Source organism: Cetorhinus maximus, chromosome 4 (genome assembly GCF_964194155.1).
Source record: "Cetorhinus maximus chromosome 4, sCetMax3.hap1.1, whole genome shotgun sequence".
NCBI lineage: Eukaryota > Metazoa > Chordata > Chondrichthyes > Lamniformes > Cetorhinidae > Cetorhinus > Cetorhinus maximus.
The window spans coordinates 83,031,480-83,058,275 of record NC_135882.1 but is presented as its reverse complement, the minus strand read 5'-3'; the positions used below and the strand labels follow the sequence as shown (position 1 = coordinate 83,058,275).

General features: G+C 52.0%; 1 protein-coding gene across 1 annotated transcript in view; it reads right to left on the bottom strand.

Annotated features, from left to right (window-relative positions):
- The window catches only part of cyp7b1 (cytochrome P450, family 7, subfamily B, polypeptide 1), a 207,782-nt gene extending 201,285 nt beyond the window's left edge, over positions 1-6,497 (bottom strand). The window contains exon 1 of the mRNA XM_078540426.1: positions 6,301-6,497. Coding sequence (XP_078396552.1) covers positions 6,301-6,383 — 83 coding nt within the window. The 5' untranslated portion in view covers positions 6,384-6,497. The remainder of the gene's footprint in view (positions 1-6,300) is intronic.
- Positions 6,498-26,796: the final 20,299 nt, after the last annotated feature.

The following is a 26,796-nucleotide window of genomic DNA, read 5'->3' as shown; positions in this document are numbered from 1 at the left end:
ACTTTGATTCATGTCTGAGTCTTTCCTGTTGGCTGAACTCAAATGGTATTGGAATAAGCACAAGAAACAGAACACTGGAAAGATTTTCTGGCCTTTTGAGCTGCATTCTACAGGACACCTCCACTAAGATACCAGTGCTCATTGATCAAACGCTCTTCTGAAGATTAAATAGGGAGCCAATATAATTTGGCAGCATCTGCAGGATGAGATTTTGGTATTGCATGCTATCTACATTTTTCCGTAATGATTTTCCTTCTTACCTCATATGACAAGCTAGACATACCTTTACAGATACATGATTCTAAAAACTTGCGAAAAGCCAGGAATCCGTCAGAAGTATTCTTGGGCTGCTAGTTGTTACTCCTCAATTGTTATGAAATGGATGAATCAAGATGAATGAATAACACTGCAACATAGATACAGATAGACAGGGGGCACCAGGTAATGCTTCTATAACATTTTCCAAACCCACAACTGCTACCATCTAGAAGGTCAAGGGCAGCAGACACATGGGAACACCACCACCTGAACGTTTCCCACCAAGGCACTCACCACCCTGATTTGGAATATATTGTCGTTCCTTCACTGTCACTGGGTCAAAACCCTGGAACCCTGCCACCTTCCCCCGCCGCCAACAGCACTGTGGGTGTGCCTACACCACATGAACTGCAGCGGTACAAGAAGGCAGCTCACCACCACCTTCTCGAGGGCCACTAGGGATGGGCAATAAATGCTGGCCTAGCCAGCGACGTCCACATCCCACAAATGAATTTTAAAATGAGCGAGATCTAACCTATAGCAAAAACGATATTTGGCTGTCATTACGGACACAGCTATAATGCAGTTTCTATGCCTTGCAGTCACTGAACATGTGGCTAACATCACGGAGGATATCTCTAAAACAGAGGTGACAACAACCGCACTGTTCTTTCAATGTAAAGTACTTGTTTCCTTGTGTATAAATTCTCTGGAAAGGATCATTTTCCTCTATTTCAACCCTCTAATTGCAAAAGCATCAATCGATGCAAGCACATGACAAGTAAAACAGCACTGAATTCAAAGGCAGTGATAAGACTAAAAAGCAATTTCTAATCTGTCTTAATTTTTTTGTATTCATTCTCAGGATTTGAGTGTTGCTAGTAAGATTATCATTTATTGCCCATCCCTAAGTGCCCTTGAAAGTGGTACACCTTAACTGCTATAACCTCTGAGATGGAGCAGTCTAGCACATTCCCTTTCCTTGCCTGCCAGTTGAGAAATCCGCTAATGAACCCACTATTATCTACCACAAACCTACCTTCACCAGTCAATATACACGATGGGATTCATGTAGCTCCATGCACTACAAGATTGACCTTATCAGAAACCTTGAAAATAGGGCCCTAGGCATTTGCTTACCTTGCAAGTTTGGCACAGAAATAGAGTGCATCAAAGCTATCCTTTGGGACAACAGCTACTCTGATAAGATGATTGTTCGCTGTGTACCACGCAAGCTCACAAATAGGCCAAAGGCCACCACTTTGGACCTGAAAAGTGCTGGGTCTACCTCAAATTACCCTGGAAGGGCAAAGTATCTCATAAATTTACACAACATGTTAAGCAAGCTGTTTCACGCTGCTACTATGCAGAGCCTACACAAATGCTATGTTCAAATAACAGGATGCTGCCATCAGTCCAAAAGGACGTTCTCTCTACCACACAATTCAGCAATGTCGTGTATGAATTTCAGCACCGGTACAATGCCAGGTATGTAGACCATACATTCCAGCGAATGGCTTGCTTGAATCAAAGCATCTCCCTTCAGCTGTTCTTAATACAGACATATGGATTTGGAGTAGGAATAGGCCAGTTGGCCCTTTGAGCCTGCTCCATCATTCAATAAGATCATGGCTGATCTGAATGGAGCATCCACTCCACATACCTGACTATCCCAAGTAACCTTTTACCACCTTGTTTATCAAGAATCTATCTAATTCTGGTTAAAAATAGTCAAAGACTCTGTTTCCACTGCCTTTTGAGGAAGAGAATGCCAAAGACTCTCAACCCTCAGAAAAAATTTTGCCTCATCTCTGTCTTAAATGAGCGACTCCTTATTTTGAAACCATGACTCCTGATTCCAGATTCTTCCAAAAGAAACATCCTCTCCACATCCACTCTATCAAGACCCCTCAGGATTTTAAATGTTTCAATCAAGTTGCCTCTTATTCTCTACAAGCCTAATCTGTCCATTTTTTTCCTCATGAGGCAACCCGCCCAATCCAGGCATTAGCTGAGTATACCTTCTCTGAACTGCTTCTAACGGATTTACACCCTTCCTTAGATAAGGAGGCCAATACTGTACTCCAGATGTAGTCTTACCAATGTCCTGTGTAACTAAAGCATACTTATGTAATTGATTCCTCTCACAATAAACAATATCATTCTATTAGCTTTCCTAATTACTTGCTGTACCTGCATACTAGCCTTTTGTGATTCATGCAGTAGGATATCCAGATCGCTCTGAATCGCAGAACTCTGCAACCTCTCAACGTTTAAATATGCTTGTTTATTCTTCCTGCCAATATGGATAATTGCACATTTGCTCACATTATACTCCATTTACCAGATCTTTCCCCATTCACCTAGCCAATGTCACTTTGTAGCCTCCGTATGTCCTCTTCACAACTTAATTTCCTACCTATCTTGTGTCATCAGCAAATTTAGCAACTATACCTTCAGTCCCTCCATCAAATCATTTTTATAAATTGTAAAAAGTTGAGGCCGCAGCACTGATCCCTGTGGCACACCACTCATTACATCCCACCAGAAAAAGACCCACTTATGGCTACTTTCCGTTTCCTGTTAGTTAGCCAATCTTCTATCCATACCAATATGTTATCTCCTACACCATGAGCTTTTATTTTCCACAATAACCTTTGATGTGGCATCTTATCAAATGCCTTCCGGAAATCCAAGTACAGTACATCCACCAGTTCCCCTTTATCCACAGCTCATGTGACTCCTTCAAAAGAACTCCAATAAATTGGTTAAACGTGATTTCCTTTTCACAAAACCATGCTGACTCTGCCTGGTTACCGTGAATTTTTCTAAGTGCCCTGCTATAACATCCTTAATAACAGCTTCTAACGTTTTCCCTATGACAGATGTTAAGCTAACTGGCCTGTAGTTTCCTGCTCTCTGTCTCCCCCCACTTTTGCAACAAAAGTTACATTTGCTATTTTCCAATCTAACAGAACCTTCCCCGAATCTAGGGAATTTTAGAAAATTAAATCCAATACATCAACTATCTCACTAGCCACTTTTTCCAAGCCCTACGATGAAATCCATCAGGATCCAGGGATTTGTCAGCCTGCAGCTCCAACAATTTGTTCAGTACTACTTCTCTGATGATTGTAATTTTCCTGAGTTACTGCCTCCCTTCCAATTCCTGAATTACAGCTATTTCTGGAATGTTACTTGTATCCTCTATAGTGAAGACCGAAGCAAAATACCTGTTCAATTCATCCGCCATCTTGTTATTTTCCATTATTAATTCTCCACACGCACTCGCTATAGGGCCAATGCTCACTTGTTAACTCTTCTTAGTTAAATATCTATAGAAACTCTTACTATCAGTCTTTATATCCCTTTCTAGCTAGCTTCCTCTCATACTCTAATTTTCCCTCATCAATCTTTGTCATTCTTTGTTCTTTCTTTATATTTTGTCCAATATTCTAACCTGCTACCCATCTTTGCACAATTATATGCTTTTTCTTTAAGTTTGAGACTGTCTTTAACTTTTTTAGTTAACCATAGATGGTGGGTCCTCTTCTTGGAAGTTTTCTTTCTCATCGGAGTGCATCTATTTTGTGTATTCTGAAGTAGCGTTTTAAAAGTCTGCCACTGCATCTCTATTGACTTATCCCTTAACGTCATTTGCCAGTTCACCTCAGTTAGCTCTGCTTTCAAGCCCTCATAATTGCCCTTATTTAAGTTTAAAATAGTCTCTGACCCACTCTCTTCTCCCTCAAACCAAATGTAAAATTCAATAATATTATGATGACTGCCACCTAGGGGTGCCTTTGCTATGAGGTTGTCAATTAATCCTATTTTGTTGCACAATAACAAGTCTAGTATAGCCTGCTCTCTGGTTGGCTCGAGACATGCTGTTCTAAGAAACTATCCCAAAAACATTCTACGAGCTCCTCATCTACACTACCTTTATATGCAAAGTACAAAGCGTACTCAACCAGCCAGTGCTTGCAAAACCCAAAACAAAATATCCAATGTTAGATGCAATTCCACAATTGGGCAGCACTTGCTGAACAACCCTGAGTGCACTAATAGCTACACTAACGACCAATTTAAGAGCTCGTAACGTGGCTTACTTATGCTTACATTCATATGCAGGGTCCCATTTTCTGCAAACAGAAGAAATATGTTCAAGCCATGTGCCTTTTTTAACCCCCACAATTTAACCCCCCCCCCCGTCCCCTTCCCCTTCCCTGGAGCTTGGGGAGCCTGTAGTCTCCCATCACTTTCTCCATGGCAGCGCCTCAGCCAAGAATCGGCTTGTCAACCAGTCAGCATCCTTTTCACCTGTGGTATAAATTGTGGTTGCCAAATTTCAAACATTCCTGCATTTGTCCTGATGAGTGCAAGATGAAAAGCTTCAGCAACATGTCTCTCTTTTCAGCAACATTCAAGTTCTCCACTACCAAGCAAATGAGTGAAGAAAATATTAATGCAGCAATAGCTTTTAACATTTAACAACAGTGGTGATTGTGATGCAGTTAATGTGGCAGAAGAGTCAAGCAGTATTGCAAGTACCATAATTCATATCTGAGACATTCCGAAAACCCACAGAAACCAAGGCCAAATTGAAATTCATTGTTCTGAAGTGTCATATTGGACTTGAAACATTAATTGTTTCGCCTTCCACAGATGCTGCCAGACCTGAGTTTTTCCAGCATTTCAGTTCTTATTTCAGATTCCCAGCACCTGCAGTATTTTGCTTTTATTGAAATGCATTGTAGTTCTTTAAACTATGCGCTATATCGTAAAATCAAAAAGGGGTGGGTGGAGTAGGAGGAGGAAAGCAAAATATCACCACTTTTCTTATTCATGTTGAACAGTCAGTATGAGGCAAAATGCTTAAACACATTTTATAAGTATAGTAATAAAGATCTGCAAGCAAACAGGATTATACATTCTCCCAGATTATCAGTATACATACTACTTCATTTAGACTTTATAACCATTACTGGACTGCAGTATTCAGTTGTCTTGCACAATAATTTAAATTATACATCTGTAACATTTATTTTTATAGCATTTATTTTATATAATTGTCCTTAAAGTTCTTGGAGAAACTGAACAAACTTTTTTCTGGATAAATCAGTTTAATAAATAATTAACTGGCTCACTGGATGCTGAATTTACTTTTGCCCTAATTTTTTTCATGTTGACAGCAAAAGGACAATATACAATTAGGACAGCTCTATCCTGAATTGGAGCCCTTCCTAAAATTTATCCAATTAATTTCAAAACACACATATCCCACTTTAGTTTTTAGAAAAACAATTGAATTCAGATCCAAGTATCTAAAACAAGCTGAAGTTTTCTGTAGAGAAACAGGAAAAGTGCCAAATCAAAATCGAATTGCAGTTCAGTACTGAACGCAGTACAACAAGCACCAGTGTTCTCTCACTGACTGAAACTCAAGTTAGGAATCTGGATTTTGTCAAGGCATTCAAAATTTATCACTGGGACTAGAGCTCTCTCCCGTCCGAACTCAAAGGCTTCAATTTTGAATCAGTTAGTATGAAGGCTGGGATAGATTTTGTTGGTGGGTCAGCTGGAAGAGACTCGAAGTCAGTTAGCACGGACCGTTCAGAAACCCCATGGTCTTCAATTCCAAACTGAATCAATGGCTGCTGGAAATGACCCTCGTTCACTTGATTCAACAGAATAACATACAACAGTGCAACTCAAACCATTGAAACAGGAAGAGCCTGCCCAACTTTTCTGAAGTTAACATTTAGTATACATGGCTAGAAACTAATCCTTTGAAAGAAAAACTAAACTGAAAGTACAATCAGCTGGGACAATTAAGGCAGCCTTAAAGATGCAAGTCAAGTTGGGTCACAAATCGCTGTTGTCTGGAAACGTTCATCTTGCACCGCAAAGTGGTTAATGCCTCTGAGCCGCAAAAAGCAGTCTACTTCCCCTCAATTTTTTTGCCCAAACTAATCTTTTGCAGACAGCTGAATAGCAGACGGGAGACTGACAGACAGTCAGAGGGAGGAAAGCTGATCTTACCGGCGCTTCCTGTGCAGCAGACCTGTGAGAAGTACAAGAGCTGTAACTGCAAGGACAAGAGCGACGAGGAACGACATTTCCATCACCGAATTCCGAGAAAAGCTGCCCCCTTCTCACTCTCACCGATCCTTCCTCTTTAACTTCAGAAAGTGCGCAGACTTTCTCAAACTCGCGCAGACTTTCTCAAACCCGCGCATGCTCCCTGCTGAACCAAAGCCGAGACTCCAAATCTCCAGGGAGGTTCCTGCAATGGATAGGTGACCTGGGTTTAACACAAAACAACACATGTTTCAACCACAAGTGTCAACGAGGCAGATATTCTCGCGTTTTGGTGTGAAGGAAATTAGAATTTTGAAATTCAGGGGTATCTGAGTCTGATACAGGGCGACTGGGGTATCTGAGTCTGATACAGAGCGACTGGGGTATCTGAGTCTGATACAGAGACACTGGGGTATCTGAGTCTGATACAGGGAGACTGGGGTATCTGAGTCGGATACAGGGCGACTGGGGTATCTGAGGCAGATACAGGGCGACTGGGGTATCTGAGTCTGATACAGGGCGACTGGGGTATCTGAGTCTGATGCAGAACGACTGGGGTATCTGAGTCTGATACAGAGACACTGGGGTATCTGAGTCTGATACAGGGAGACTGGGGTATCTGAGTCGGATACAGGGCAACTGGGGTATCTGAGTCTGATACAGAGCGACTGGGGTATCTGAGTCTGATACAGAGCGACTGGGGTATCTGAGTCTGATACAGAGACACTGGGGTATCTGAGTCTGATACAGAGACACTGGGGTATCTGAGTCTGATACAGGGCGACTGGGGTATCTGAGTCTGATACAGAGACACTGGGGTATCTGAGTCGGATACAGGGTGACTGGGGTATCTGAGTCGGATACAGGGCGACTGGGGTATCTGAGACGGATTCAGGGCGACTGGGGTATCTGAGTCTGATACAGGGCGTCTGGGGTATCTGAGTCGGATACAGAGCGACTGGGGTATCTGAGGCGGACACAGGGCGACTGGGGTATCTGAGTCGGACACAGGGCGACTGGGGTATCTGAGTCGGGTACAGGGCGACTGGAGTATCTGAGTCGGATACAGGGCGACTGGGGTATTTGAGTCTGATACAGGGCGACTGGGGAATCTGAGGTGGACACAGGGCGACTGGGATATCTGAGGTGGACACAGGGCGACTGGGGTATCTGAGTCGGATACAGGGCGACTGGGGTATCTGAGTCTGATACAGGGCGACTGGGGTATCTGAGGCGGATACAGGGCGACTGGGATATCTGAGTCGGATACAGGGCGACTGGGGTATCTGAGTCTAATACAGAGACACTGGGGTATCTGAGTCTGATACAGGACGACTGGGGTATCTGAGTCTGATACAGGGCGACTGGCGTATCTGAGTCTGATACAGGGCGACTGGGGTATCTGAGGCGGACACAGGGAGACTGGGGTATCTGAGTCTGATACAGGGAGACTGGGGTAGGTGAGTCTGATACAGAGACACTGGGGTGTCTGAGTCTGATACAGGGCGCCTGTGGTATCTGAGTCTGATACAGGGCGACTGGGGTATCTGAGTCTGATACAGGGAGACTGGGGTATCTGAGTTTGATACAGAGCGACTGGGGTATCTGAGTCTGATACAGGGCACCTGGGGTATCTGAGTCTGATACAGGGCGACAGGGGTATCTGAGTTTGATACAGGGCGACTGGGGTATCTGAGTCCGATACAGAGCGACTGGGGTATCTGAGTCTGATACAGGGCGACTGGGGTATCTGAGTCTGATACAGAGCGACTGGGGTATCTGCGTCGGATACTGGGCGACTGGGGTATCTGAGTCTGATACAGGGCGACTGGGGTATCTGAGTCGGATACAGGGCGACTGGGGTATCTGAGTCTGATGCAGAGACACTGGGGTATCTGAGTCTGATACAGGGCGACTGGGGTATCTGAGTCTGATACAGGGCGACTGGGGTATCTGAGTCTGATACAGGGCGACTGGGGTATCTGAGTCGGATACAGGGCGATTGGGGTATCTGAGTCTGATACAGAGACACTGGGGTATCTGAGTCTGATACAGAGACACTGGGGTATCTGAGTCTGATACAGGGAGACTGGGGTATCTGAGTCGGATACAGGGAGGCATGGGTAACTGAGTCGGATACAGGGCGACTGGCGTATCTGAGTCGGATACAGGGCGACTGGGGTATCTGAGTCTGATACAGAGACACTGGGGTGTCTGAGTCGGATACAGGGCGACTGGGGTATCTGAGGCGGACACAGGGCGTCTGGGGTATCTGAGTCGGTTAGAGGGCGACTGGGGTATCTGAGTTGGATACAGGGCGACTGGGGTATCTGAGTCGGATACAGGGCGACTGGGGTATCTGAGTCGGATACCGGGCGACTGGGGTATCTGAGTCCGATACAGGGCGACTGGGGTATCTGCGTCGGATACAGAGCGACTGGGGTATCTGAATCGGATACAGGGCGACTGGGGTATCTGAGGCGGATACAGGGCGACTGGGGTATCTGAGTCGGATACAGGGTGACTGGGGTATCTGAGTCGGATACAGGGCGACTGGGGTATCTGAGTCGGATGCAGAGACACTGGGGTATCTGAGTCTGATACAGGGCGACTGGGGTATCTGAGTCTGATACAGGGCGACTGGGGTATCTGAGTCTGATACAGGGCGACTGGGGTATCTGAGTCTGATACAGGGCGACTGGGGTATCTGAGTCGGATACAGAGCGACTGGGGTATCTGAGGCGTATACAGAGCGACTGGGGTATCTGAGTCGGATACAGGGCGACTGGGGTATCTGAGTCTGATACAGGGCAACAGGGGTATCTGAGTCTGATACAGGGCGACTGGGGTATCTGAGTCGGATACAGGGCGACTGGGGTATCTGAGTCGGATACAGGGCGACTGGGGTATCTGAGTCTGATACAGGGCGACTGGGGTATCTGAGTCGGATACAGAGCGACTGCGGTATCTGAGGCGGATACAGGGCGACTGGGGTATCTGAGTCGGATACAGGGTGACTGGGGTATCTGAGTCAGATTCAGGGCGACTGGGGTATCTGAGTCGGATTCAGGGCGACTGGGGTATCTGAGTCTGATACAGGGCGTCTGGGGTATAAGAGTCGGATACAGCGCGACTGGGGTATCTGAGGCGGACACAGGGCGACTGGGGTATCTGACTCGGACACAGGGCGACTGGGGTATCTGCGTCGGGTACAGGGCGACTGGAGTATCTGAGTCGGATACAGGGCGACGGGGGTATTTGAGTCTGATACAGGGCGACTGGGGTATCTGAGGCGGACACAGGGCGACTGGGATATCTGAGGTGGACACAGGGCGAATGGGGTATCTGAGTCTGATACAGGGTGACTGGGGTATCTGAATCGGATACAGAGCGACTGGGGTATCTGAGTCTGATACAGAGCGACTGGGGTATCTGAGTCGGACACAGGGCGACTGGGGTATCTGAGTCTGATACAGGGCGACTGGGGTATCTGAATCTGATACAGGGCGACTGGGGTATCTGAGTCGGATACAGGGCGACTGGGGTTTCTGAGTCGGATACAGGGCGACTGGGGTATCTGAGTCTGATACAGGGCGACTGGGGTATCTGAGTCTGATACAGGGCGACTGTGGTATCTGAGTCTGATACAGGGCGACTGGGGTATCTGAGTCGGATACAGAGCGACTGGGGTATCTGAGTCAGATACAGGGCGTCTGGGGTATCTGATTCTGATACAGAGACGCTGGGGTATCTGAGTCTGATACAGGGCGACTGGGGTATCTGTGTCTGATACAGAGACACTGGGGTATCTGAGTCGGATACAGGGAGACTTGGGTATCTGAGTCGGATACAGGGCGACTGGGGTATCTGAGTCGGATACAGGGAGACATGGGTAACTGAGTCGGATACAGGGCGACTGGCGTATCTGAGTCGGATACAGGGCGACTGGGGTATCTGAGTCTGATACAGAGACACTGGGGTGTCTGAGTCGGATACAGGGCGACTGGGGTATCTGAGGCGGACACAGGGCGTCTGGGGTATCTGAGTCGGTTACAGGGCGACTGGGGTATCTGAGTTGGATACAGGGCGACTGGGGTATCTGAGTCGGATACAGGGCGACTGGGGTATCTGAGTCGGATACCGGGCGACTGGGGTATCTGAGTCCGATACAGGGCGACTGGGGTATCTGAGTCGGATACAGAGCGACTGGGGTATCTGAATCGGATACAGGGCGACTGGGGTATCTGAGGCGGATACAGGGCGACTGGGGTATCTGAGTCGGATACAGGGTGACTGGGGTATCTGAGTCGGATACAGGGCGACTGGGGTATCTGAGTCGGATGCAGAGACACTGGGGTATCTGAGTCTGATACAGGGCGACTGGGGTATCTGAGTCTGATACAGGGCGACTGGGGTATCTGAGTCCGATACAGGGCGACTGGGGTATCTGAGTCTGATACAGGGCGACTGGGGTATCTGAGTCGGATACAGAGCGACTGGGGTATCTGAGGCGTATACAGAGCGACTGGGGTATCTGAGTCGGATACAGGGCGACTGGGGTATCTGAGTCTGATACAGGGCAACAGGGGTATCTGAGTCTGATACAGGGCGACTGGGGTATCTGAGTCGGATACAGGGCGACTGGGGTATCTGAGTCGGATACAGGGCGACTGGGGTATCTGAGTCTGATACAGGGCGACTGGGGTATCTGAGTCGGATACAGAGCGACTGCGGTATCTGAGGCGGATACAGGGCGACTGGGGTATCTGAGTCGGATACAGGGTGACTGGGGTATCTGAGTCAGATTCAGGGCGACTGGGGTATCTGAGTCGGATTCAGGGCGACTGGGGTATCTGAGTCTGATACAGGGCGTCTGGGGTATAAGAGTCGGATACAGCGCGACTGGGGTATCTGAGGCGGACACAGGGCGACTGGGGTATCTGACTCGGACACAGGGCGACTGGGGTATCTGCGTCGGGTACAGGGCGACTGGAGTATCTGAGTCGGATACAGGGCGACGGGGGTATTTGAGTCTGATACAGGGCGACTGGGGTATCTGAGGCGGACACAGGGCGACTGGGATATCTGAGGTGGACACAGGGCGAATGGGGTATCTGAGTCTGATACAGGGTGACTGGGGTATCTGAATCGGATACAGAGCGACTGGGGTATCTGAGTCTGATACAGAGCGACTGGGGTATCTGAGTCGGACACAGGGCGACTGGGGTATCTGAGTCTGATACAGGGCGACTGGGGTATCTGAATCTGATACAGGGCGACTGGGGTATCTGAGTCGGATACAGGGCGACTGGGGTTTCTGAGTCGGATACAGGGCGACTGGGGTATCTGAGTCTGATACAGGGCGACTGGGGTATCTGAGTCTGATACAGGGCGACTGTGGTATCTGAGTCTGATACAGGGCGACTGGGGTATCTGAGTCGGATACAGAGCGACTGGGGTATCTGAGTCAGATACAGGGCGTCTGGGGTATCTGATTCTGATACAGAGACGCTGGGGTATCTGAGTCTGATACAGGGCGACTGGGTTATCTGAGTCTGATACAGGGCGACTGGGGTATCTGTGTCTGATACAGAGACACTGGGGTATCTGAGTCGGATACAGGGAGACTTGGGTATCTGAGTCGGATACAGGGCGACTGGGGTATCTGAGTCGGATACAGGGCGACTGGGGTATCTGAGTCTGATAGAGAGACACTGGGGTATCTGAGTCGGATACAGGGCGACTGGGGTATCTGAGGCGGACACAGGGCGTCTGGGGTATCTGAGTCGGTTACAGGGCGACTGGGGTATCTGAGTCGGTTACAGGGCGACTGGGGTATCTGAGTCGGATACAGGGCGACTGGGGTACCTGAGTCTGATACAGGGCGACTGGGGTATCTGAGTCTGAAAAAGGGCGACTGGGGTATCTGAGTCGGATACAGGGCGACTGGGGTATCTGAGTCTGATACAGGGCGACTGTGGTATCTGAGTCGGATACAGGGCGACTGGGGTATCTGAGTCGGATACAGAGCGACTGGGGTATCTGAGGCAGATACAGGGCGACTGGGGTATCTGAGTCGGATACAGGGTGACTGGGGTATCTGAGTCGAATTCAGGGCGACTGGGGTATCTGAGTTGGATTCAGGGCGACTGGGGTATCTGAGTCTGATACAGGGCGTCTGGGGTATCTGATTCGGATACAGAGCAACTGGGGTATCTGAGGCGGACACAGGGCGACTGGGGTATCTGAGTCGGACACAGGGCGACTGGGGTATCTGAGTCGGGTACAGGGCGAATGGAGTATCTGAGTCGGATACAGGGCGACGGGGGTATTTGAGTCTGATACAGGGCGACTTGGGTATCTGAGGCGGACACAGGGCGACTGTGATATCTGAGCTGGACACAGGGCGACTGGGGTATCTGAGTCTGATACAGGGCGACTGGGGTATCTGAGTCTGATACAGGGCGACTGGGGTATCTGAGTCGGATACAGGGCGACTGGGGTATCTGAGTCTGATACAGGGCGACTGGGGTATCTGAGTCTGATACAGGGCGACTGGGGTATCTGAGTCAGATACAGAGCGACTGGGGTATCTGAGTCAGATACAGGGCGTCTGGGGTATCTGAGTCTGATACAGAGACGCTGGGGTATCTGAGTCTGATACAGGGCGACTGGGGTATCTGAGTCTGATACAGAGACACTGGGGTATCTGAGTCTGATACAGAGACACTGGGGTATCTGAGTCGGATACAGGGAGACTTGGGTATCTGAGTCGTATACAGGGCGACTGGGGTATCTGAGTCGGATACAGGGCGACTGGGGTATCTGAGTCTCATACAGACACACTGGGGTATCTGAGTCGGATACAAGGCGACTGGGGTATCTGAGTCGGATACAGGGCGACTGGGGTATCTGAGTCGGATACAGGGCGACTGGGGTATCTGAGTCTGATACAGGGCGACTGGGGTATCTGAGTCGGATACAGGGCGACTGGGGTATCTGAGTTGGATACCGGGCGACTGGGGTATCTGAGTCGGATACAGGGCGACTGGGGTATCTGAGGTGGATACAGGACGACTGGGGTATCTGAGTCGGATACAGGGTGACTGGGGTATCTGAGTCGGATACAGGGCGACTGGGGTATCTGAGTCGGATTCAGAGCTACTGGGGTATCTGAGTCTGATACAGGGCGACTGGGGTATCTGAGTCTGATACAGGGAGACTGGGGTATCTGAGTCTGCTACAGAGCGACTGGGGTATCAGCATCGGATACAGGGCGACTGGGGTATCTGAGTCTGATACGGGGCGACTGGGGTATCTGAGTCTGATACAGGGCGACTGGGGTATCTGAGTCTGATACAGGGCGACTGGGGTATATGAGTCTGATACAGGGCGACTGGGGTATCTGAGTCGGATACAGAGCGACTGGGGTATCTGAGTCGGATACAGAGCGACTGGGGTATCTGAGTCGGATACAGGGCGACTGGGGTATCTGAGTCTGATACAGGGCGACTGGGGTATCTGAGTCTGATACAGGGAGACTGGGGTATCTGAGTCGGATACAGGGTGACTGGGGTACCTGAGTCGGATACAGAGCGACTGGGGTATCTGAGTCTGATGCAGGGCGACTGGGGTATCTGAGTCGGATACAGAGCGACTGCGGTATCTGAGGCGGATACAGGGCGACTGGGGTATCTGAGTCGGATACAGGGTGACTGGGGTATCTGAGTCGGATTCAGGGCGACTGGGGTATCTGAGTCGGATTCAGGGCGACTGGGGTATCTGAGTCTGATACAGGGCGTCTGGGGTATCTGAGTTGGATACAGAGCGACTGGGGTATCTGAGGCGGACACAGGGCGACTGGGGTATCTGAGTCGGACACAGGGCGACTGGGGTATCTGAGTCGGGTACAGGGCGAATGGAGTATCTGAGTCGGATACAGGGCGACGGGGGTATTTGAGTCTGATACAGGGCGACTGGGGTATCTGAGGCGGACACAGGGCGACTGTGATATCTGAGCTGGACACAGGGCGACTGGGGTATCTGAGTCTGATACAGGGCGACTGGGGTATCTGAGTCTGATACAGGGCGACTGGGGTATCTGAGTCGGATACAGGGCGACTGGGGTATCTGAGTCTGATACAGGGCGACTGGGGTATCTGAGTCTGATACAGGGCGACTGGGGTTTCTGAGTCAGATACAGAGCGACTGGGGTATCTGAGTCAGATACAGGGCGTCTGGGGTATCTGAGTCTGATACAGAGACGCTGGGGTATCTGAGTCTGATACAGGGCGACTGGGGTATCTGAGTCTGATACAGAGACACTGGGGTATCTGAGTCTGATACAGAGACACTGGGGTATCTGAGTCGGATACAGGGAGACTTGGGTATCTGAGTCGTATACAGGGCGACTGGGGTATCTGAGTCTCATACAGAGACACTGGGGTATCTGAGTCGGATACAGGGCGACTGGGGTATCTGAGTCTCATACAGAGACACTGGGGTATCTGAGTCGGATACAAGGCGACTGGGGTATCTGAGTCGGATACAGGGCGACTGGGGTATCTGAGTCGGATACAGGGCGACTGGGGTATCTGAGTCTGATACAGGGCGACTGGGGTATCTGAGTCGGATACAGGGCGACTGGGGTATCTGAGTTGGATACCGGGCGACTGGGGTATCTGAGTCGGATACAGGGCGACTGGGGTATCTGAGGTGGATACAGGACGACTGGGGTATCTGAGTCGGATACAGGGTGACTGGGGTATCTGAGTCGGATACAGGGCGACTGGGGTATCTGAGTCGGATTCAGAGCTACTGGGGTATCTGAGTCTGATACAGGGCGACTGGGGTATCTGAGTCTGATACAGGGAGACTGGGGTATCTGAGTCTGCTACAGAGCGACTGGGGTATCAGCATCGGATACAGGGCGACTGGGGTATCTGAGTCTGATACGGGGCGACTGGGGTATCTGAGTCTGATACAGGGCGACTGGGGTATCTGAGTCTGATACAGGGCGACTGGGGTATATGAGTCTGATACAGGGCGACTGGGGTATCTGAGTCGGATACAGAGCGACTGGGGTATCTGAGTCGGATACAGAGCGACTGGGGTATCTGAGTCGGATACAGGGCGACTGGGGTATCTGAGTCTGATACAGGGCGACTGGGGTATCTGAGTCTGATACAGGGAGACTGGGGTATCTGAGTCGGATACAGGGTGACTGGGGTACCTGAGTCGGATACAGAGCGACTGGGGTATCTGAGTCTGATGCAGGGCGACTGGGGTATCTGAGTCGGATACAGAGCGACTGCGGTATCTGAGGCGGATACAGGGCGACTGGGGTATCTGAGTCGGATACAGGGTGACTGGGGTATCTGAGTCGGATTCAGGGCGACTGGGGTATCTGAGTCGGATTCAGGGCGACTGGGGTATCTGAGTCTGATACAGGGCGTCTGGGGTATCTGAGTTGGATACAGAGCGACTGGGGTATCTGAGGCGGACACAGGGCGACTGGGGTATCTGAATCGGACACAGGGCGACTGGGGTATCTGAGTCGGGTACAGGGCGACTGGAGTATCTGAGTCGGATACAGGGCGACGGGGGTATTTGAGTCTGCTACAGGGCGACTGGGGTATCTGAGGCGGACACAGGGCGACTGGGATATCTGAGGTGGACACAGGGCGACTGGGGTATCTGAGTCTGATACAGAGCGACTGGGGTACCTGAGTCGGATACAGAGCGACTGGGGTATCTGAGTCGGATTCAGAGCGACTGGGGTATCTGAGTCGGATACAGGGCGACTGGGGTATCTGAGTCTGAAACAGAGACACTGGGGTTTCTGAGTCGGATACAGGGCGACTGGGGTATCTGAGGCAGACACAGGGCGTCTGGGGTATCTGAGTCGGTTACAGGGCGACTGGGGTATCTGAGTCGGATACAGGGCGACTGGCGTATCTGAGTCTGATACAGGGTGACTGGGGTATCTCAGTCGGATTCAGGGCGACTGGGGTATCTGAGTCGGATTCAGAGCGACTGGGGTATCTGAGTCTGATATAGGGCGTCTGGGGTATCTGAGTCAGATACAGAGCGACTGGGGTATCTGAGTCGGACACAGGGCGACTGGGGCATCTGAGTCGGGTACAGGGCGACTGGAGTATCTGAGTCGGATACAGGGCGACGGGGGTATTTGAGTCTGCTACAGGGCGACTGGGGTATCTGAGGTGGACACAGGGTGACTGGGATATCTGAGGTGGACACAGGTCGACTGGGGTATCTGAGTGTGATACAGGGCGACTGGGGTATCTGAGTCGGATACAGAGCGACTGGGGTATCCGAGTCGGATACAGAGCGACTGGGGTATCTGAGTCGGATACAGGGCGACTGGGGTATCTGAGTCTGATACAGGGCGACTGGGGTATCTGAGTCTGATACAGGGCGACTGGGGTATCTGAGTCTGATACAGGGCGACTGGGTTATCTGAGTCTGAGACAGGGCGACTGGGGTATCTGAGTCTGATACAGGGCGACTGGGGTATCTGAGTCGGATACAGGGCGACTGGGGTATCTGAGTCTGATACAGGGCGACTGGGGTATCTGAGTCTGATACAGGGCGACTGGGTTATCTGAGTCGGATACAGAGAGACTGGGGTATCTGAGTCAGATACAGGGCGTCTGTGGTATCTGAGTCTGATACAGAGACGCTGGGGTATCTGAGTCTGATATAGGGCGACTGGGGTATCTGAGTCTGATACAGAGACACTGGGGTATCTGAGTCTGATACAGAGACACCTGGGAATCTGAGTCGGATACAGGGAGACTTGGGTATCTGAGTCGGATACAGGGCGACTGGGGTATCTGAGTCGGATACAGGGCGACCGGGGTATCTGAGTCGGATACAGGGCGACTGGGGTATCTGAGTCTGATTCAGGGCGACTGGGGTATCTGAGTCTGATACAGGGCGACTGGGGTATCTGAGTCTGATACAGGGAGACTGGGGTATCTGAGTTTGATACAGAGCGACTGGGGTATCTGAGTCTGATACAGGGCACCTGGGGTATCTGAGTCTGATACAGGGCGACAGGGGTATCTGAGTTTGATACAGGGCGACTGGGGTATCTGAGTCCGATACAGAGCGACTGGGGTATCTGAGTCTGATACAGGGCGACTGGGGTATCTGAGTCTGATACAGAGCGACTGGGGTATCTGCGTCGGATACAGGGCGACTGGGGTATCTGAGTCTGATACAGGGCGACTGGGGTATCTGAGTCGGATACAGGGCGACTGGGGTATCTGAGTCTGATGCAGAGACACTGGGGTATCTGAGTCTGATACAGGTCGACTGGGGTATCTGAGTCTGATACAGGGCGACTGGCGTATCTGAGTCTGATACAGATCGACTGGGGTATCTCAGGCGGACACAGGGCGACTGGGGTATCTGAGTCGGACACAGGGCAACTAGGGTATCTGAGTCGGATACAGGGCGACTGGGGTATCTGAGTCGGATACAGGGTGACTGGGGTATCTGAGTCGGATTCAGGGCGACTGGGGTATCTGAGTCGGATTCAGGGCGACAGGGGTATCTGAGTCTGATACAGGGCGTCTGGGGTATCTGAGTCGGATACAGAACGACTGGGGTATCTGAGGCGGACACAGGGCGACTGGGGTATCTGAGTCGGACACAGGGCGACTAGGGTATCTGAGTCGGGTACAGGGCAACTGGAGTATCTGAGTCGGATACAGGGCGACGGGGGTATTTGAGTCTGATACAGGGCGACTGGGATATCAGAGGTGGACATAGTGTGACTGGGATATCTGAGGTGGACACAGGGCGACTGGGGTATCTGAGTCTGATACAGGGCGACTGGGGTATCTGAGTCGGATACAGAGCGACTGGGGTATCTGAGTCGGATACAGAGCGACTGGGGTATCTGAGTCGGATACAGGGCGACTGGGGTATCTGAGTCTGATACAGGGCGACTGGGGTATCTGAGTCTGATACAGGGCGACTGGGGTATCTGAGTCGGATACAGGGCGACTGGGGTATCTGAGTCTAATACAGGGCGACTGGGGTACCTGAGTCTGATACAGGGCGACTGGGGTATCTGAGTCGGATACAGAGCGACTGGGGTATCTGAGTTTGATACAGGGGCGTCTGGTGTATCTGAGTCTGATACAGAGACGCTGGGGTATCTGAGTCGGATACAGGGCGACAGGGGTATCTGAGTCTGATACAGAGACACTGGGGTATCTGAGTCTGATACAGAGACACTGGGGTATCTGAGGCGGATACAGGGAGACTTGGGTATCTGAGTCGGATACAGGGCGACTGGGGTATCTGAGTCGGGTACAGGGCGACTGGGGTATCTGAGTCTGATAGAGAGACACTGGGGTATCTGAGTCTGATACAGGGAGACTGGGGTATCTGAGTCTGCTACAGAGCGACTGGGGTATCTGCATCGTATACAGGGCGACTGGGGTATCTGAGTCTGATACAGGGCGACTGGGGTATCTGAGTCGGATACAGGGTGACTGGGGTATCTGAGTCGGATACAGCGCGACTGGGGTATCTGAGTCTGAAACAGAGACACTGGGGTTTCTGAGTCGGATACAGGGCGACTGGGGTATCTGAGGCAGACACAGGGCGTCTGGGGTATCTGAGTCGGTTACAGGGCGACTGGGGTATCTGAGTCGGATACAGGGCGACTGGCGTATCTGAGTCTGATACAGGGTGACTGGGGTATCTCAGTCGGATTCAGGGCGACTGGGGTATCTGAGTCGGATTCAGAGCGACTGGGGTATCTGAGTCTGATATAGGGCGTCTGGGGTATCTGAGTCAGATACAGAGCGACTGGGGTATCTGAGTCGGACACAGGGCGACTGGGGCATCTGAGTCGGGTACAGGGCGACTGGAGTATCTGAGTCGGATACAGGGCGACGGGGGTATTTGAGTCTGCTACAGGGCGACTGGAGTATCTGAGGTGGACACAGGGTGACTGGGATATCTGAGGTGGACACAGGTCGACTGGGGTATCTGAGTGTGATACAGGGCGACTGGGGTATCTGAGTCGGATACAGAGCGACTGGGGTATCCGAGTCGGATACAGAGCGACTGGGGTATCTGAGTCGGATACAGGGCGACTGGGGTATCTGAGTCTGATACAGGGCGACTGGGGTATCTGAGTCGGATACAGGGCGACTGGGGTATCTGAGTCTGATACAGGGCGACTGGGTTATCTGAGTCTGAGACAGGGCGACTGGGGTATCTGAGTCTGATACAGGGCGACTGGGGTATCTGAGTCGGATACAGGGCGACTGGGGTATCTGAGTCTGATACAGGGCGACTGGGGTATCTGAGTCTGATACAGGGCGACTGGGTTATCTGAGTCGGATACAGAGAGACTGGGGTATCTGAGTCAGATACAGGGCGTCTGTGGTATCTGAGTCTGATACAGAGACGCTGGGGTATCTGAGTCTGATATAGGGCGACTGGGGTATCTGAGTCTGATACAGAGACACTGGGGTATCTGAGTCTGATACAGAGACACCTGGGAATCTGAGTCGGATACAGGGAGACTTGGGTATCTGAGTCGGATACAGGGCGACTGGGGTATCTGAGTCGGATACAGGGCGACCGGGGTATCTGAGTCGGATACAGGGCGACTGGGGTATCTGAGTCTGATTCAGGGCGACTGGGGTATCTGAGTCTGATACAGGGCGACTGGGGTATCTGAGTCTGATACAGGGAGACTGGGGTATCTGAGTTTGATACAGAGCGACTGGGGTATCTGAGTCTGATACAGGGCACCTGGGGTATCTGAGTCTGATACAGGGCGACAGGGGTATCTGAGTTTGATACAGGGCGACTGGGGTATCTGAGTCCGATACAGAGCGACTGGGGTATCTGAGTCTGATACAGGGCGACTGGGGTATCTGAGTCTGATACAGAGCGACTGGGGTATCTGCGTCGGATACAGGGCGACTGGGGTATCTGAGTCTGATACAGGGCGACTGGGGTATCTGAGTCGGATACAGGGCGACTGGGGTATCTGAGTCTGATGCAGAGACACTGGGGTATCTGAGTCTGATACAGGTCGACTGGGGTATCTGAGTCTGATACAGGGCGACTGGCGTATCTGAGTCTGATACAGATCGACTGGGGTATCTCAGGCGGACACAGGGCGACTGGGGTATCTGAGTCGGACACAGGGCAACTAGGGTATCTGAGTCGGATACAGGGCGACTGGGGTATCTGAGTCGGATACAGGGTGACTGGGGTATCTGAGTCGGATTCAGGGCGACTGGGGTATCTGAGTCGGATTCAGGGCGACAGGGGTATCTGAGTCTGATACAGGGCGTCTGGGGTATCTGAGTCGGATACAGAACGACTGGGGTATCTGAGGCGGACACAGGGCGACTGGGGTATCTGAGTCGGACACAGGGCGACTAGGGTATCTGAGTCGGGTACAGGGCAACTGGAGTATCTGAGTCGGATACAGGGCGACGGGGGTATTTGAGTCTGATACAGGGCGACTGGGATATCAGAGGTGGACATAGTGTGACTGGGATATCTGAGGTGGACACAGGGCGACTGGGGTATCTGAGTCTGATACAGGGCGACTGGGGTATCTGAGTCGGATACAGAGCGACTGGGGTATCTGAGTCGGATACAGAGCGACTGGGGTATCTGAGTCGGATACAGGGCGACTGGGGTATCTGAGTCTGATACAGGGCGACTGGGGTATCTGAGTCTGATACAGGGCGACTGGGGTATCTGAGTCGGACACAGGGCGACTGGGGTATCTGAGTCTAATACAGGGCGACTGGGGTACCTGAGTCTGATACAGGGCGACTGGGGTATCTGAGTCGGATACAGAGCGACTGGGGTATCTGAGTTTGATACAGGGCGTCTGGTGTATCTGAGTCTGATACAGAGACGCTGGGGTATCTGAGTCGGATACAGGGCGACAGGGGTATCTGAGTCTGATACAGAGACACTGGGGTATCTGAGTCTGATACAGAGACACTGGGGTATCTGAGGCGGATACAGGGAGACTTGGGTATCTGAGTCGGATACAGGGCGACTGGGGTATCTGAGTCGGGTACAGGGCGACTGGGGTATCTGAGTCTGATAGAGAGACACTGGGGTATCTGAGTCTGATACAGGGAGACTGGGGTATCTGAGTCTGCTACAGAGCGACTGGGGTATCTGCATCGTATACAGGGCGACTGGGGTATCTGAGTCTGATACAGGGCGACTGGGGTATCTGAGTCGGATACAGGGTGACTGGGGTATCTGAGTCGGATACAGCGCGACTGGGGTATCTGAGTCTGATGCAGAGACACTGGGGTATCTGAGTCTGATACAGGGCGACTGGGGTATCTGAGTCTGATACAGGGCGACTGGGGTATCTGAGTCTGATACAGGGCGACTGGGGTATCTGAGTCTGATACAGGGCGACTGGGGTATCTGAGTCGGATACAGAGCGACTGGGGTATCTGAGTCGGATACAGAGCGAGTGGGGTATCTGAGTCGGATACAGGGCGACTGGGGTATCTGAGTCTGATACAGAGCGACTGGGGTATCTGAGTCTGATACAGGGCGACTGGGGTATCTGAGTCGGATACAGGGCGACTGGGGTATCTGAGTCTGATACAGGGCGACTGGAGTATCTGAGTCTGATACAGGGCGACTGGGGTATCTGAGTCGGATACAGAGCGACTGAGGAATCTGAGGCGGATACAGGGTGACTGGGGTATCTGAGTCGGATACAGGGTGACTGGGGTATCTGAGTCGGATTCAGGGCGACTGGGGCATCTGAGTCGGATTCAGGGCGACTGGGGTATCTGAGTCTGATACAGGGCGTCTGGGGTATCTGAGTCGGATACAGAGCGACTGGGGTATCTGAGGCGGACACAGGGCTACTGGGGTATCTGAGTCGGACACAGGGCGACTGGGGTATCTGAGTCGGGTACAGGGCGACTGGAGTATCTGAGTCGGATACAGGGCGACGGGGTTATTTGAGTCTGATACAGGGCGACTGGGGTATCTGAGGCGGACACAGGGCGACTGGGATATCTGAGGTGGACACAGTGCGCCTGGGGTATCTGAGTCTGATAGAGGGCGACTGGGGTATCTGAGTCTGATACAGGGTGACTGGGGTATCTGAGTCTGATACAGGGCGACTGGGGTATCTGAGTCGCATACGGGGCGACTGGGGTATCTGAGTCTGATACAGGGCGACTGGGGTATCTGAGTCAGATACAGAGCGACTGGGGTATCTGAGTCAGATACAGGGCGTCTGGGGTATCTGAGTCTGATACAGAGACGCTGGGGTATCTGAATCTGATACAGGGCGACTGGGTTATCTGAGTCTGATACAGAGACACTGGGGTATCTGAGTCTGATACAGAGACACTGGGGTATCTGAGTCGGATACAGGGAGACGTGGGTATCTGAGTCGGATACAGGGCGACTGGGGTATCTGAGTCTGATACAGGGCGACTGGGGTATCTGAGTCTGATACAGAGACACTGGGGTATCTGAGTCGAATACAGGGCGACTGGGGTATCTGAGTCGGATACAGGGCGACTGGGGTATCTGAGTCAGATACAGGGCGACTGGGGTATCTGAGTCTGATACAGGGCGACTGGGGTATCTGAGTTGGATACAGGGCGACTGGGGTATCTGAGTCGGATACCGGGCGACTGGGGTAACTGAGTCGGATACAGGGCGACTGGGGTATCTGAGGTGGATACAGGACGACTGGGGTATCTGAGTCGGATACAGGGTGACTGGGGTATCTGAGTCGGATACAGGACGACTGGGGTATCTGAGTCGGATTCAGGGCGACTGGGGTATCTGAGTCTGATACAGGCCGACTGGGGTATCTGAGTCTGATACAGGGAGACTGGGGTATCTGAGTCTGCTACAGAGCGACTGGGGTATCTGCATCGGATACAGGGCGACTGGGGTATCTGAGTCTGATACAGGGCGACTGGGGTATCTGAGGCGGATACAGGTTGACTGGGGTATCTGAGTCTCATGCAGAGACACTGGGGTATCTGAGTCTGATACAGGGCGACTGAGGTATCTGGGTCTGATACAGGGCGACTGGGGTATATGAGTCTGATACAGGGCGACTGGCGTATCTGAGTCTGATACAGGGCGACTGGGGTATCTGAGTCGGATACAGAGCGACTGGGGTATCTGAGTCGGATACAGAGCGACTGGGGTATCTGAGTCAGATACAGGGCGACTGGGGTATCTGAGTCTGATACAGGGCGACTGGGGTATCTGAGTCTGATACAGGGCGACTGGGGTATCTGAGTCGGATACAGAGAGACTGGGGTATCTGAGTCTGATACAGGGCGACTGGGGTATCTGAGTCTGATACAGGGCGACTGGGGTATCTGAGTCGGATACAGAGCGACTGGGGTATCTGATGCGGATACAGGGCGACTGGGGTGTCTGAGTCGGATACAGGGTGACTGGGGTATCTGAGTCGGCTTCAGGGCGACTGGGGTATCTGCGTCGGATTCAGGGCGACTGGGCTATCTGAGTCTGATACAAGGCGACTGGGGTACCTGAGTCTGATACAGGGCGACTGGGGTATCTGAGTCTGATACAGGGCGACTGGGTTATCTGAGTCAGATACAGGGCGACTGGGGTATCTGAGTCGGATACAGAGCGACTGGGGTATCTGAGTCGGATACAGAGCGACTGGGGTATCTGAGTCGGATACAGGGCGACTGGGGTACCTGAGTCTGATACAGGGCGACTGGGGTATCTGAGTCTGATACAGGGCGACTGGGATATCTGAGTCGGATACAGGGCGACTGGGGTGTCTGAGTCTGATACAGGGCGACTGGGGTATCTGAGTCTGATACAGGGCGACTGGGGTATCTGAGTCTGATACAGGGCGACTGGGTTATCTGAGTCAGATACAGGGCGACTGGGGTATCTGAGTCGGATACAGAGCGACTGGGGTATCTGAGTCGGATACAGAGCGACTGGGGTATCTGAGTCGGATACAGGGCGACTGGGGTACCTGAGTCTGATACAGGGCGACTGGGGTATCTGAGTCTGATACAGGGCGACTGGGATATCTGAGTCGGATACAGGGCGACTGGGGTGTCTGAGTCTGATACAGGGCGACTGGGGTATCTGAGTCTGATACAGGGCGACTGGGGTATCTGTGTCGGATACAGAGCGACTGGGGTATCTGAGTCGGATACAGGGCGACTGGGGTATCTGAGTCGGATACAGGGTGACTGGGGTATCTGAGTCGGATTCACGGCGACTGGGGTATCTGAGTCGGATTCAGGGCGACTGGGGTATCTGAGTCGGATACAGGGCGACTGGGGTATTTGAGTCTGATACAGGGCGACTGGGGTATCTGAGGTGGACACAGGGCGACTGGGATATCTGAGGTGGACACAGGGCGACTGGGGTATCTGAGTCTGATACAGGGCGACTGGGGTATCTGAGTCTGATACAGGGCGACTGGGGTATCTGAGTCGGATACAGGGCGACTGGGGTATCTGAGTCTGATACAGGGCGACTGGGGTATCTGAGTCTGATACAGGGCGACTGGGCTATCTGAGGCGGATACAGAGCGACTGGGGTATCTGAGTCAGATACAGGGCGTCTGGGGTATCTGAGTCTGATACAGAGACGCTGGGCTATCTGAGTCTGATACAGGGCGACTGGGGTATCTGAGTCTGATACAGAGACACTGGGGTATCTGAGTCTGATACAGAGACACTGGGGTATCTGAGTCGGATACAGGGAGACTTGGGTATCTGAGTCGGATACAGGGCGACTGGGGTATCTGAGTCGGATTCAGGGCGACTGGGGTATCTGAGTCTAATACAGAGACACTGGGGTATCTGAGTCGGATACAGGGCGACTGGGGTATCTGAGTCGGATACAGGGCGACTGGGGTATCTGAGTCGGATACCGGGCGACTGGGGTATCTGAGTCTGATACAGGGCGACTGGGGTATCTGAGTTGGATACAGGGCGACTGGGGTATCTGAGTTGGATACAGGGCGACTGGGGTATCTGAGGTGGATACAGGACGACTGGGGTATCTGAGTCGGATACAGGGTGACTGGGGTATCTGAGTCGGATACAGGGCGACTGGGGTATCTGAGTCGGATTCAGGGCGACTGGGGTATCTGAGTCTGATACAGGGAGACTGTGGTATCTGAGTCTGATACAGGGAGACTGGAGTATCTGAGTCTGATACAGTGCGACTGGGGAATCTGAGGCGGATACAGGGTGACTGGGGTATCTGAGTCGGATACAGGGCGACTGGGGTATCTGAGTCTGATGCAGAGACACTGGGGTATCTGAGTCTGATACAGGGCGACTGGGGTATCTGAGTCTGATACAGGGCGACTGGGGTATCTGAGTCTGATACAGGGCGACTGGGGTATCTGAGTCTGATACAGGGCGACTGGGGTATCTGAGTCGGATACAGAGCGACTGGGGTATCTGAGTCGGATACAGAGCGACTGGAGTATCTGAGTCGGACACAGGGCGACTGGGGTATCTGTGTCTGATATAGGGCGACTGGGGTATCTGAGTCTGATACAGGGCGACTGGGGTTTCTGAGTCTGATACAGGGCGACTGGGGTATCTGAGTCTGATACAGTGCGACTGGGTTATCTGAGTCTGATACAGGGCCACTGGGGTATCTGAGTCTGATACAGGGCGACTGGGGTATCTGAGTCGGATACAGAGCGACTGGGGTATCTGAGTCAGATACAGGGCGTCTGGGGTATCTGATTCTGATGCAGAGACGCTGGGGTATCTGAGTCTGATACAGGGCGACTGGGTTATCTGAGTCTGATACAGAGACACTGGGGTATCTGAGTCTGATACAGAGACACTGGGGTATCTGAGTCGGATACAGGGAGACTTGGGTATCTGAGTCGGATACAGGGCGACTGGGGTATCTGAGTCTGATACAGGGCGTCTGGGGTATCTGAGTCGGATACAGAGCGACTGGGGTATCTGAGGCGGACACAGGGCGACTGCGGTATCTGAGTCGTACACAGGGCGACTGGCGTATCTGAGTCGGGTACAGGGCGACTGGGGAATCTGAGGCGGATACAGGGTGACTGGGGTATCTGAGTCGGATACAGGGCGACTGGGGTATCTGAGTCTGATACAGGGCGACTGGGGTATCTGAGTCTGATACAGGGCGACTGGGGTATCTGAGTCGGATACAGAGTGACTGGGGTATCTGAGTCGGATACAGAGCGACTGGAGTATCTGAGTCGGACACAGGGCGACTGGGGTATCTGTGTCTGATATAGGGCGACTGGGGTATCTGAGTCTGATACAGGGCGACTGGGGTTTCTGAGTCTGATACAGGGCGACGGGGGTATTTGAGTCTGATACAGGGCGACTGGGGTATCTGAGGTGGACACAGGGCGACTGGGATATC